General features: G+C 33.1%; 1 protein-coding gene across 2 annotated transcripts; it reads left to right on the forward strand.

Annotated features, from left to right (window-relative positions):
• Positions 1-7343: 7343 nt before the first annotated feature.
• Positions 7344-11549, forward strand: LOC123202024 (F-box protein PP2-A15-like). Of its 2 annotated transcripts, none has more exons than XM_044617736.1 (3): positions 7344-7875; positions 8043-8164; positions 10652-11549. In XM_044617736.1, the coding sequence occupies exons 1-3, from the start codon at positions 7570-7572 to the stop codon at positions 11112-11114; spliced, it is 891 nt and encodes a 296-aa protein (XP_044473671.1). In that variant the 5' UTR covers positions 7344-7569; the 3' UTR covers positions 11115-11549. The 2 variants fall into 2 exon arrangements, with proteins under 2 accessions (XP_044473671.1, XP_044473672.1); XM_044617737.1 differs by having other exon boundaries at positions 7346-7875; positions 8046-8164.
• The last annotated feature ends 2039 nt before the right edge of the window (positions 11550-13588 follow it).

Below are 13588 nucleotides of genomic sequence, written 5' to 3' on the forward strand. Positions count from 1 at the left end.
AATGACACACATATATGAGATGTAGCTGTTGAATCTAACGTCTAGATTTGATCATTTGAATTAACATTTAACTCAAATTTTATCACAAATGAAAGAAATATACTTGTTTTCTTTTTCTTCAAACTCTAAAGGTATAGAGGAAAATTCCTCTTCCAATGTTTGTCTTTGTTGCAGTGGAAACACTACCCATTTGCCTTAGCCTTTTCTGTATTGGGTTGGTCTTTCTTAAAGTTCCTTTTCTTTGGTCCAACTTTTGGACCTTTCCGAGGTCGTTGGTGTTTCTTCTTTGCTTTACTTATGGAGGCAATGTTAACTTCTCCATGTCATCTCCCTTGCTTATAGAATTCCTAAATCTCATTCAAAAGTTCTAGAAGTGTGCGTTTGATTCTATTTAGATTGTAATTTGTTATAAATGATTTATAACTGTTCGGGAGGGATTGGAGAATCAAATTCACCTTGATTTTATGGGGAATCATAACCTCATAGACATTTAGTTGCTCCAAAATATTTATCATCTTAATAATATGGTCATCTGGAGACATTTCTTCCTTTAGTCTCATTTTGAAAAGTGTTACACATAGATCATACTCGACCGCTTGTGAGTTCTTTCCATATAACTCTTGTAAGGCCATGATTATATTGTAAGCACTCAATATGTTTTCATGCTTTGTTTGGAGCTCTTTGTTCATTGAAGCAACTTCAGGCTCTTAGATTATGATTTTGCCAAACTTTGAAAACTTCCTTTTCATCATTCGTTGCATCTAGAGCCAAGTCAAGTGGAATGGGTGCTTCCAATACACACGTAACCTTTTCAAATGTGAGGACAATTCTCAAATTTTTTAGCCTTTCTTTAAAGTTCGACTCGACCAATATATTGTCATCCAAAATTCATAGCAAAACATTATTGGCCATTTCTTTTTATTTTATCACAATCATTTAGAAAATATAATTTTTATTAGTGTCTTGCAAACACACACACGCACACACACATATATATACATATGTAGCCAACATGCATTAATAAAAATTCTAGGATTTAAATTTCAATTCTCAAGCCAAAAAAGCACATGTATGTCTAAATCAAACATATATACATGCATCCTATGGACACTTCATCATATATATGCCTTAAAACGTATGTTCTTCATCTTAAAATCATCAGAACATGGAAAAAATAAATTAAACTCAGCCAAGAGTTATAAAGTAAAACATACTTGAAAAGTTTGATTGCTTAGCAAACTAATAACATGCATGTACACATACGATACATATGCATACCCTTTTGCATAAAAATCATATATTTCGATTCTTTACGAATCATCAATTTAAACATTTGGAACATGTCATAACTAACATCCTTCGTATGATTTATATTATACTTTGGCCAGAAATTCGATTTCCAATATTTATCGATGTTCGCTTTAGAACTCAGATCTGGGTTGAATAAATGGATATTCAGAACCCAATACTTTCTAAGTCAATGGATCCCATTTTAACTATCATTCTTCTCTACATACAAATAACACATGACTGGTATGGTTTGTCTTACAAGATGTGGTTAGCCTCGTATATATACATTATATGAATCACATGTCTCCGTATCAAATCTGACCATAACATCTCAAGTCAAAGGATTACTTTCATACATTTGTATGATCTTATAATAAGTCACTGACTATGATTTCATGACCATGTGACTTATCGTTATTAGTCATGTTCGAAAAATGGTTCTTTAACCATTAATCCATACTAATACTCTAATAACCTGACCTTTATCATCACCTACACTAATGTCATCTCATGACATTTAACTGAGATATTTAGTATGTCTACTATGTGATATAATTGTTCAAGTTATATCATGTGTGTAAGGAATAATTTGATGCTTTAGAAACAAAAGGTTGAAGAACAAGAAGAAACAATTAAACATCTTCTAAAAGGATTTAACAATTGGACACGTATAACAAAATGTTATAAGTATAGTTAAGGCAAAAAACCTTTTTATCAAACCCAAAAGATCAAAGAATGCTACCAAGCCAACCAATTAATAATGGAAAGTAATACAAAAAGATAATAACCAGAAGCAGATATGAATACAAGAGCCTAGAATTAAAGTAATTAGAAGAACAAGCTACATCAGAAAAACCAGAAAAGTCCTTTGATAAATAGACAAATCCAATATCTAAAAGGAATACAATCGATGTTATCCAAACAACCAGAGACTAAGAAGAGAAAACCTCTAGACAAACAAAATACCACACTACTTTACCATTCCTTCAGAGATATCATAAGGCAAAGGTGGACCAAAAGTTCAAAAAGTTTCTAAAATTCTTTAAGTAGGTACATCTTAGCATATTGTTCCTTGAAGCAACATACAAATATCCATATATGCAAAATTTTTAAAGGACATACTCTTGAATAAAAGGGAACTAGAAGAAATAGAGATAGTAGCCCTATCAAAAGAATATAGTTTAATTCTCTAGACTAAGTTACTATCAAGGCTAAAAGATCTAGGAAATTTCTCTATACTATGCAAAGTAGGGAACAAGTTGTTCAATAAAGCATTATGTGACTAGTGAGTAAGCATAAGCCTTATGCTACTTTCAATATGCAAAATGGAATACTATTTTTTGCAATAGTTAGAGCAATAATTGATGTGAAAAAGGGAAAACTAACCTTTGAAATAGGGCAAAAGAAGGTAGAATTCAACCTGTTTAAATTGACCAAATAACTTTTTATTGTAAACTCCTATTATAGGGTAGATGCGACTAGGAAATGAATAAATGAAGTATTCAATGAAAAATTCCTAGAAGACACCTTAAAATCTTGCCTTGTTTGTAATATCTCCATAGAGTATAAGAATCCAAAAATAGCAGCATATGTACAACATCTGGAGCTAACTAAACCAATAGGATTTACATCATGACACAAATACAAGGACATATAAAAAGTAGCAGAGAAACCAAATACGGATTCACCATAACTATTTATAGAGGATGCAATATAGGTATAAATTAAACCATTACTTGTGAAGTAGAGGTACGTGTATTTTAGACCCGATTCTATTTATCCTGTTATTATTAATGCTGATGTAAATTTGAAACTAGAAGAGAAATTAGTACACTTATTATGATTGCACAAAAGAATTATTGGATGCACCATTCATGGCATAAAATGCTTCATAACTACTCTACATGCATACACCGCATACACATGTTAAAAGGTCATAAGCTAACCATAGAAAACCAAAGAAAACTTAACCCTGGCATGAAATATGTAGTACAAACTTTTTCATGGAGTAGTTAGTTGATTCAGTCCAATACAAGTAAAAACTATCGACCAACACATTTAAGGTTTTAACCTAGTATTCCAACCCCACAACCTTTACACCCAACTTTTATGGAACATAAATCTAACCTAAAACTAATGAGGGAAAACTTCACACAAGTATAGAAACAAAAGGTTAAAGCACAAGAAGAAACAATTAAACATCTTATAGATAGGATTTAACAATTGGAGATGTATAATAGAATGTTAGAAGTACAGTTAAGGCAAAAAGCCTCTTCATCAAACTCAAAAGATCAAGGAATGCTACCAAGCTAACCAATTAATATAAGAAAGTAATGCAAAAAGATACAACCAGAAGTGGATACTAATATAAAAGCCTAGAATTAAAGTAATCAAAAGAACAAGCCACATCATAAAGCCAAAAAAATCCTTTGATAAATAGACAAATCTGATCCCTAAAGGGAATACAATCGATGTTATCCAAACGACCAAAGAACAAGAAGAGAAAGCCTTTAGACAAACAAAATACCACACTATTTTACCATTCCCTTAGGGATATCACAAGGCAATATTGAACCAAAAGTTCAAAAAGTTTCTAAAAATCTTCAAACAAGTACATCTCAATGTATCATTCCTTAAAGCAATCACACAAATATTCGTATATGTAAAATTTTTAAAGGACATCCTCTTAAATAAAAGGAAACTAAAAGAATTAGAGATAGTAGTCAAAAGAATGCAGTGCAATTCTCTAGAATAAGTTACCGCCAAAGCTAAAAGATTTAGAAAGTTTCTTTATACTTTGCAAAGTGGGGAATGAGTCTTTTAACAAAACATTATGTGACGTTGGAGCAAGCATAAGCCTTATGTCACTTTCAATATCCAAAAGGTTGGATATAGTAGAACTCAAACCCATGATAGTTACTCTACAACTAGTAGATGTATCCATTAAACACCTAAGTAGAGGGTTGGAGAATGTTTTAATACAAGTAGGGAAATTATACGTTCTAGTTGACTTTATAGTCTTAGAAATGGAAGAAGATTCCTATATTCCTGTAATTTTTAAAAGACCAATTTTTGCAATAGTTAAAGCAATGATTGACGTGAAAAAGGGAATGCTAACCTTTGAAATAGGACAAAAGAAGGTAAAATTCAACATGTTTAAATTGACTAAACAACCTTTTACTGTAAAATCTTATTGTAAGGTAGATACAACTGATAAATGCATAAAAAAAGTATTCAATGAGAAATTCCTAGATAATGCTCTAGAATCTTGCCTTATTCATAAAAAGTTTATTGAGCATAAGAATCTCTGGACGTAATTGAACTAGCAGGATCTAAATCATTATGCAAATATAGGGACAAATAGAAAGTAGAAAGGCAATCAAATATAGACGCATCATAACTATCAAAAAAAGATGCACCATAGGTACAACTTAAACCATTACTTGTGAAACTGAGGTACTTGTATCTAAGACCCGATTCTATTTAACTATTAATGTTGATGTAAATTCGAAACTAGAAGTGAAATTAGTATGCTTATTACGAATGCACAAAAGAATTATTGGATACACCATTTATGACATAAAATGCTTCATAATATCTCCATATGCATACACCACATATACATGTTAAAAGGTCATAAGCCAACCATAGAATACTAAATAAAACTTAACCCTAACTTGAATTATGTAGTACAAAATGAAGTCATAAAACTATTAGCCGCTAGGGTCATATACTCCAAATCCAACAATAATTGGGTGAGTCCAATGCATGAAGGGATAATAGTTGTTGGGAATAAAAATAATGAATTCATACCAACTAAGACATTCACGAGGTGGTGCATGTGCGTAGATTATAGAAAAATAAATAATGCAACTAAGAAAGATCACTTCCCTTTACCATTCATAGATAAGGCATTAGAACGACTAGCCAATTACTTGTACTTCTACTACCTAGATGGATATTCAGGGTTCCTTCAAATCCCTACGCATCAGATGACCAAGAAAAAACCATATTCACTTACTTGTATGAAACATTTGTATATAAAAGAATGTCTTTGGGTCTTTGCAATATGTTTGCAACATTTCAATGATGCATGATGGCTATATTGTCTTATTTCATTGAATGTATGATGGAAGTTTTGATGGATGATTTATCAAAGACTTCTAAAAAATTGTAAAACCCCTCTTTAACTTTTTAGCTAAGGATGCACCTTTCGATTTCAACTCTGGCTATATTAATGCATTTTGTAGGTTAAAAGAAGTACTGGTTTCAAGAACAATTATTCAACCACCTGATTAGAGTTTACCATTCAAGATGATGTGATGCAAATGACTACGTAGTAGCAGCAATACTTAGCCAAAGACAAGATAACAAGCCTTATGCAATTTACTATGCAAGCTACATATTGGATGAAACACAAATAAATTACGTAACTACAGAAAAAGAATTACTAAAGGTTGTATTCACATTTGACAAATTCAGATCATTTATAGGGGGATCCAAAGTGATAGTATATACTAACCACACAACAATTAAATGCCTACTCAATAAGAAGGATGCAAAGCTATGATTAATTCAATGGATATTAATGATGCATTCTCTAACGAACAGTTGGTGCAAATATCCAAGTAGAACATCTCATGGTATACAGACATAGTCATCTATTTGGTATGGAGGGTCCTACCATCTAACTTAAGCTTTTATCAAAGGAAGAAATTTTTGCACAACATGAGAAGTTATTTCTAGGAGGAACCATTCCTATACAAGTGATGTTTTGATGGGTTAATATGATGATGTGTGCCATTCGACTAAGTTCAAAGCATATTAATATTAACATACTGTCACTCACTAGAAACCAGAGGCTATTTTAGTCTTTCCAAGATTGTAACAAAGGTCCTATAATGTGGTTTCTACTAGCCAACATTATTCCAAGACACTAGAAAGTTCATAAGTAGCTGTAACTGATGCCAATGCACCAGAAACATATTGAGGGGTAAATGAAATGCCCTTAAGTACAATAATAACAATTGAATTATTTGATGTTTGGGGGGCATATTTCATGAGATGTTTCTGACATCCTATAAAAACCATTACATATTAGTTATAACTGACTATGTGTCCAAATGGGTAGAAACCATAGCGAACCCAACTAAAGATGCAAAAGTGATAATCAAGTTCATAAAAAGAAATATTTTCACTTGTTTTGGCGCACCTAAAGTTGTAATAAATGATAGAGGATCACATTTCTATAATTACATGATAGAGAAAATACTAAAGAAATACAACATGACACGAAAGATTACAACACCTTACTATTCACAAACTAGTAGATAAGACCTATATGATGATAGACAACAAAGTTGAAAGTCGGGAAATATTTTTTGGTTAGTAGTAGAACACATCGTATATTACAAAGACGTATAACTAACCTATCACTTTGCATTTTATACTTACATTATATCATTCCTTGAAATGTTTAATAAAATATAAGCGTGATGCTTGCACTTTATACTTAGATTAATTTCAAAATCGTTATAGTTGACCTATCGGACAAATTAAGATGGATCTAGATTAGGACATTAGGAGTCTATATCATTTGGGCAAGAACAATAGCACTATCGGCTAAAGGTAGAACTAAATTAGTAAATAACGGGAATTAGTAGGATAATTAGGATATAAACAGGACTCTACTTACGCGTACTACTATGTCTAGATTGCACTTCTGCTTTGACCCTATTTAGAGCAAGTTAATTTGAAAAATAATGAATTTTGGTAAGAACTACTCTATCTTGGTCAAATTCTCAATCGTTCAATTTTGATGAAAAATTCTCTCAGACATAAGGATAAATTCGTTTAATTGTATTTTACTGGATATATCTATATAATATATTAATTATATTAAAATCATATACCCCTCCGACAGGGTTAATTTTTAATTACCCACACTTATTATTATTTCATTTTCAATTTTGTAAAATTTTGAACTTGAGATAATAATCATAAAAAACATGTAGGCTTGGATTACTGTCCAATTTATAATTGTTGGACCCCACATTACCCCTCATTTACCCGCATTCTCGAAAACTTTACCGGAAAAAAAAAATGAGACACAAGTCCGACGAAACACTCTTGCTTTCTCCCTAACCAGAGAGCCTCTCACCTCATGTTTTACTCTCGCTTCAACAGCACAATCATGACTTGACAAAACCAACGACACAACGCACGGCATAAAAAGACAACCCCCAACTTGAAGCTGCAATAATAACAACAAACCGAGACATGGGCGCGTCGCTATCTAACCTTACCGATAACGGTGCGACCCTGGGTCCGGGACTGGGGGACATACCGGAGAGTTGCGTGGCTTGCGTGTTTTTGTACTTGACTCCCCCGGAGATTTGTAATCTCGCCAGATTAAACCGCGCCTTTCGTGGTGCGGCGTCGTCGGACTCCGTTTGGGAAAAGAAGCTTCCGCCGAATTATCAAGATCTGCTCTATTTTATGCCCTCTGAACGCTATCAACATTTGTCTAAAAAAGACATTTTTGCTCTCCTCTCTCGTCCCGTTCTCTTCGACGATGGAAATAAGGTTAGAAATTCTTTTAACAGTTCCACGGATATTTTTGGCCTTTTTGTTTTTTGGGGGGTGGGGGTGGGGGTGGGAGGGAGTAAGGTTGTGTTAATTGTGAATTTTTTTGCGTTCTTTTTAAGGGGTAATAATTAGGGTTTTGTAAATTTTATTTGGTTTTATTTTAGCAGGAAGTGTGGATAGATAGAGTTACGGGAAGAGTTTGCATGTCAATATCAGCACAAGCGATGGCAATAACGGGAATTGAAGATCGTAGATACTGGAATTGGATTTCTACTGAAGAATCTAGGTTAGATATTAACCGTTTAAACTTAAAATTGCAAGCCTTAGTTTATTGAGTGTGTCCTAAGCTTGATGTGCCAATAAAATCATTGTACAGTTAAAACCATGTTTACTAAATTATGAAGTGATTTACTCTCTACAATACAAAAGCAAAAATGGCGTTAGTTTATATTGGTAAAGCTACAATTGAATTATGGACGGCTCCAAATTTAATGTGGGAGAGTCTTCTATCTAAAATTTATCATATTGAAGGCCTGAAGCATATATTTGGCTTAAAACTAATCGAGAATCTTTTATTGTAATTTGTTTTTCTCAGATTAGTGAGTTTATCTTTTGGATTCTGGAATAGAAAAGTGAACAATTTATTGTTAAATTCAAAATGTGACTTCAAACGGTGTTCTCAAATTTTATTCATTTAATTTGCCAAGTGGCATCCTTTGCTTCTCCAATTGGATTGGGTCTTCTCAAACTTTAGATATGGTATGACCTAGTCAAATCTTGCACAAGCCTTTCTGACCTGGCCAAATGGTGCTTTGGTTGGTAGTGACCTCAGGTCCCATTAAATTTTGCTTACATGATCCCTTTAATGTAGACGAGTTTGGCCTAATCGCATCTAACCTTTTTTGTCCTTAATTCTGATACCTTCATCATTCTCTATGAAACTTTCTCTTAAGCAGTGTGGATTATGTTAGTGTCTAGCTTCATACCATTTTTCTTTTTGTGATTTATGTATGTGTTTCCTCTCCATCAATGGAATACTTAGCCTTTTATATTCTACTATTACTGAATAAATTTTGTTGTATTACCCAGGCAGATATTTTCTTGGATGACTTTCTGTCTTTAATTTGCGCTAAATAAATTAGATTTTATTTTATGTCCTGATTTTCCAATACATTGAACTATAGTGTTTTCATTATATTAAAGTTGAATGCCTTTTCTTTGCAGGGAAAGTTTCTCTTATCTTTCTTGAATTCAATTGTTTTTCTCTGCTGAGGTTTTGTTAAGTCTTCAGATGTGTTTGACTTAGAAGAGAGCTATGACTCTGGAATGTATCACATTCTTGTTAAAATTTAGTTGCTTACCCTTAGATCAAGAAAGCTTGTTAATCTTTTTATGATTCAAGTCATGTTTATGGTAGATTATAGTCTTACTTTTTGGTTTCCTTATTTGGGCTAGAATTGTGAAATTCTTATTTTTCTTGTATTTTGGAAGGTAGAGTTAGCATTGGAGATTATGTATTATGTGGTATTTTTATGCCACGTTATGTAGATAGGCTAATGTTGGAATTGGAGATTTCGTTATTGGTGATGCTTTTGTTTTTATTTTGCTTTTTTTGATTTCATTGGATGCTTTAAAAATTTAAGGCTGTAAATTAGTGGCCTTTTGTTTCTATGTTCTGCTTATAACCATTTAGGTGTACATTATTTTGTTTCTTTGACCTTTGCAGTACTCTTTTGCATATTCAACAAATTCTCTACTCAATTAATTGTTGATTAAATTAAGATCATCAACCGTAATTAAAGGTGAAGCAATTCTTGTACGTCCATGTCATATTAGGAGATTCAATTCTGAAACATGGGAATATATCTGATTTTAAGCGTGAATTTCTTTTTATCTTTTTTCTTTCTCTGAGGAAGTGGAGGAGGGTTGGTGGTGGTGGATAATTCTTGAATGATGTTCCATGATTCTTACTAAGAGTATCAGTTATGTGTAGCTACAGTGCCAATTGCACAACTAAAATGCCTTTTTTTTACGGTTTTTTTTTTTTTTGGGGGGGGGGGGGGGGGGGGGGGCAGTGTTGGTGTTTATAATAAGTGCTAATAGTAATGTGCAGTGATAACACTTTAAAACTTTATGTTGCATGTTAAATTTTTCTGAAAAATTCTATTGTACTTGTTTATTGTAAATCATAATCTCCCTGTCAATAGGCAACTTTGATTAATAAGGGGTGTAGGAAGAAATGGTATATTTTTCTTATGTGGTGTCTACTTCTATTAGAAATTTATTATATAGGCAGGAGCTCTTAATCTCTGTCTGTTTGACTTGACGGCTTTGAACTCCTGATCTCAATAGACATATCATGATAGGTATTCATCTCCCAAGGATCCCCACAGATGCTCATCTGGTGTGGAATTCTTTTTATTTTTCTCACTCTGTATATGGGCCTCATGGCAGCATGTAAAATTGAGATTGTGGATATGTTCCATTTGCTTGGAGTTTGACTGTCCTTTTTGTTTCTCATAATTACTCTTGCCAAAAGTAGAGGGGATATGGTCTAATTGCTCTTTTTCATTAATTTTATCACAAATATTTAACCTGTATAAACTTTTGAACATTGTTTTCGGTATTCTTATTGCCTTGGTGAAAGAAAAGTAGGCTTGCTTTCGCTCACAGGCAATTATTCCATTAATTTGGCAAAATTTGTGTTAGCAAAGTATACTTTTCTACAGATTTTGATGGTGTGCCTGCTATTTTGCTCTTTTGTTTTGGTCAGATTCCATGTTGTGGCCTACTTGCAACAAATATGGTGGTTTGAGGTAGATGGTGTAGCGAAGTTCCATTTTCCCCCTGATGTCTATACTGTGTCATTCAGGCTTCATCTGGGAAGATTTTCCAAAAGGTTGGGATGGCGAGTGTGTAATTTTGAGAACACCCATGGTTGGGATATAAAGCCTGTACGATTAGAGTTGTCTACTTCAGATGGTCAGCAAGCATCATGTGAATGTTGTTTAGATGAGACTGAACAAGGAGATGCAAATGGCAACCATAAGCGTGGATGCTGGATAGATTATAAGGTTGGTGAATTTATTGTTACCAACTCAGAAACAGCAACTGAAGTTAGGTTTTCAGTGAAACAGATTGATTGCACACACTCCAAAGGCGGGCTTTGTGTGGATTCTGTGTTTATCATCCCTAGTCATTTGAAAGAGCGGAAGAGGAAGGGGTTTTTAAAGTAGGTGACTCCTGTGAATAATTAGTCAGTTTTGTTTGATTTATACTTTGTGGGGTTTTTTAAAGTAGGTGACTCCTGTCAATTATTGTTCAGTTTTGTTTTGATTTATGCTTGTGTATTGGCTTTGGTTATGCACTCTTGGGGGGAGGGGGCTTAAATCTTTACTGAAAGCAGTATCGTACCACTTTTGTTTAATGATATATCGAACTTCTGCAGTAGCTCTCAAGTTTAGAACGACTGGGAGGCTTAGTCTTACTTGTAATTTTCTTGTGCCTGGTGCTGTAGATCTACTTTATATAGGACAATGAACCTGACAAGTGATGGTTCTTTACCTTCAGGACTTTTGGGCTATCTTTTGGATGGAGCCCCAATTATTTTGATTAATGTATCATATTGTACATGTTTATTCAAGTAATAAAATAACATTTTGTATGTTTGAGATAACGTTTTTAGAATCATATAACCGTCACGAGGGAATCAACATGTATTTTAATTGTTAAGACCATATGAGTATATTAAGGTGTCATTCTAAAATTGATTGGAGCTACAATATTACTCTTTACTTATGGTACAAATAATATGATAATATTATCATAACGTTGAATAATCATATTAAAATATAATATAGATTTCACATATCAAAGTTATTTTGCACATTTAGATACAATTTATGAGTGTTTGTTGATTACAAAGTCCACCAAGCAATCCATTAGAGGATTTCGTATAGGTGGTTATGTGTTTATGGAACAAATCCTCTAATAAACAATGGTGTATGCGATCCTTTAACTTAAGATCATTTGCATACTTTGTGTAATTATCAACCTAGTTTGATAATACCTTAATGTAGTCTTTAAGTTAACAACCACAATGGTAGTGTTTTATTGCATTTGGGTGGTTATGATGTTTTATTATAAGTCAAAATATTGGTTTGTGAATTGAGAGTTAAAAGATTGCAAATCAGTTAAGATTTTGCTGATTGTTAACATGAGGAAGACAAAAGTAGGTCACATAAAATGATGAGTTGAAGTAGGATTAAGAAGTTATGGGTGTTCGAGTAGATCCTCTAAAGTCAATCATCTGGTTGATGTAGTGCAATACCTATAGATACATAGTAATACTATTTATATCTTTTTATCAAAGTTTGAGTTAGTGGTTATGAATGTGTATATGATAAAATGTGGTTAAGTTAAAGAGTTTATGAAAGTAGATGATTGAATGGTCATTCTTGAAAAGTAAACACCTATTCATATAATGCCAAGTAGATGAATTAGATAATGTATCATGTTATAAGTGGGTGAAGTGATGAACGGTCATTTCACTAAGGCTAATTGTAACACCTACATGTTCGTCTCAAGGGCATGGTCATTTTACATGAGTATGATCGCTATATAAATGATTTATGGTGAATTAGAAGTCAAAGTTTGATTTTTGAGTGACACATGACCATGCATAGAGAGACCACATCCGTGTGTTATTGCCATGTTAGTCGGATAAAGTGATTTCTACATGAAAATTTGAATTAAGTGATACATGATTATGTGTTGTGGACACACACTTGTATATGACATTACACAATTTCATTTTTAAGAGGTATGATGGTTATGTTTTAGGGATTTTAATCCTTATCCAAACACACGAGTTTGACTAAAAGCGAGAGAGACAACTTAAGTCTAATCACCCAATCTTCCTATGGTAACTTCGACGACATTTTTCAGCGAAGGAAGAAGTGGCAATTGTAGAAGGAAAGAGGCTTGTTGCTTAATTATGATCCTGCAACCTTGATCAGAGGTAAGTAGGGTTTAATTTACTTCTGTTTACGCAAGAATTATGGTGGATTAAAAGGTCATTAATTTAATGATATGAATGTGTTGATAAACAAACTTGTGTGTGGTTTCACATGTTATTTTAGGATTTTAGAAGCAATGATGTTTTATGGATGTGATGAATGTTTGTTGTGGTTTCTGCTTATAATGATCATGTTGGTATGATTAGTAGACTTGATGTAATTAATGTTGAGTATCGATCTTTAATGTGACTAATAATATGGTATTGCTAATGTTGGTGTTATGAGAATTAGAAAGCCTTCCGTATTTAAGAAGGATATTGATGTGTAAGAGATCATGCTTGGGATTAGAAGCTGTGTTTAGGGGGACAATATTAATGCTAGAAACTCTTAGATATGGTTTGGAAGATTGAAATTGCATAAAGACCAAGTTAGAGTGCAAATTAGGTTGATTTTGTCATTTTTTGGGTTCGATACATGACTATGTGTTATGAGACACACACATGTGTACGTGAAACCTAGAAAACAAATTAAGCTTTTTGACAATTCGATGATCATTAGATGTTGTTGACCATTGAACGGTCAACTAGGGCATTAAGATTGCCAGTGTATGACTTTTGCACGATCATATGTGGGGTGAAATGATCATAATACACCTAAGAAGTGGAACGGTTGAGGTAAGTTAAGTTTGGAAA

Source organism: Mangifera indica, chromosome 18 (genome assembly GCF_011075055.1).
Source record: "Mangifera indica cultivar Alphonso chromosome 18, CATAS_Mindica_2.1, whole genome shotgun sequence".
Lineage (NCBI taxonomy): Eukaryota > Viridiplantae > Streptophyta > Magnoliopsida > Sapindales > Anacardiaceae > Mangifera > Mangifera indica.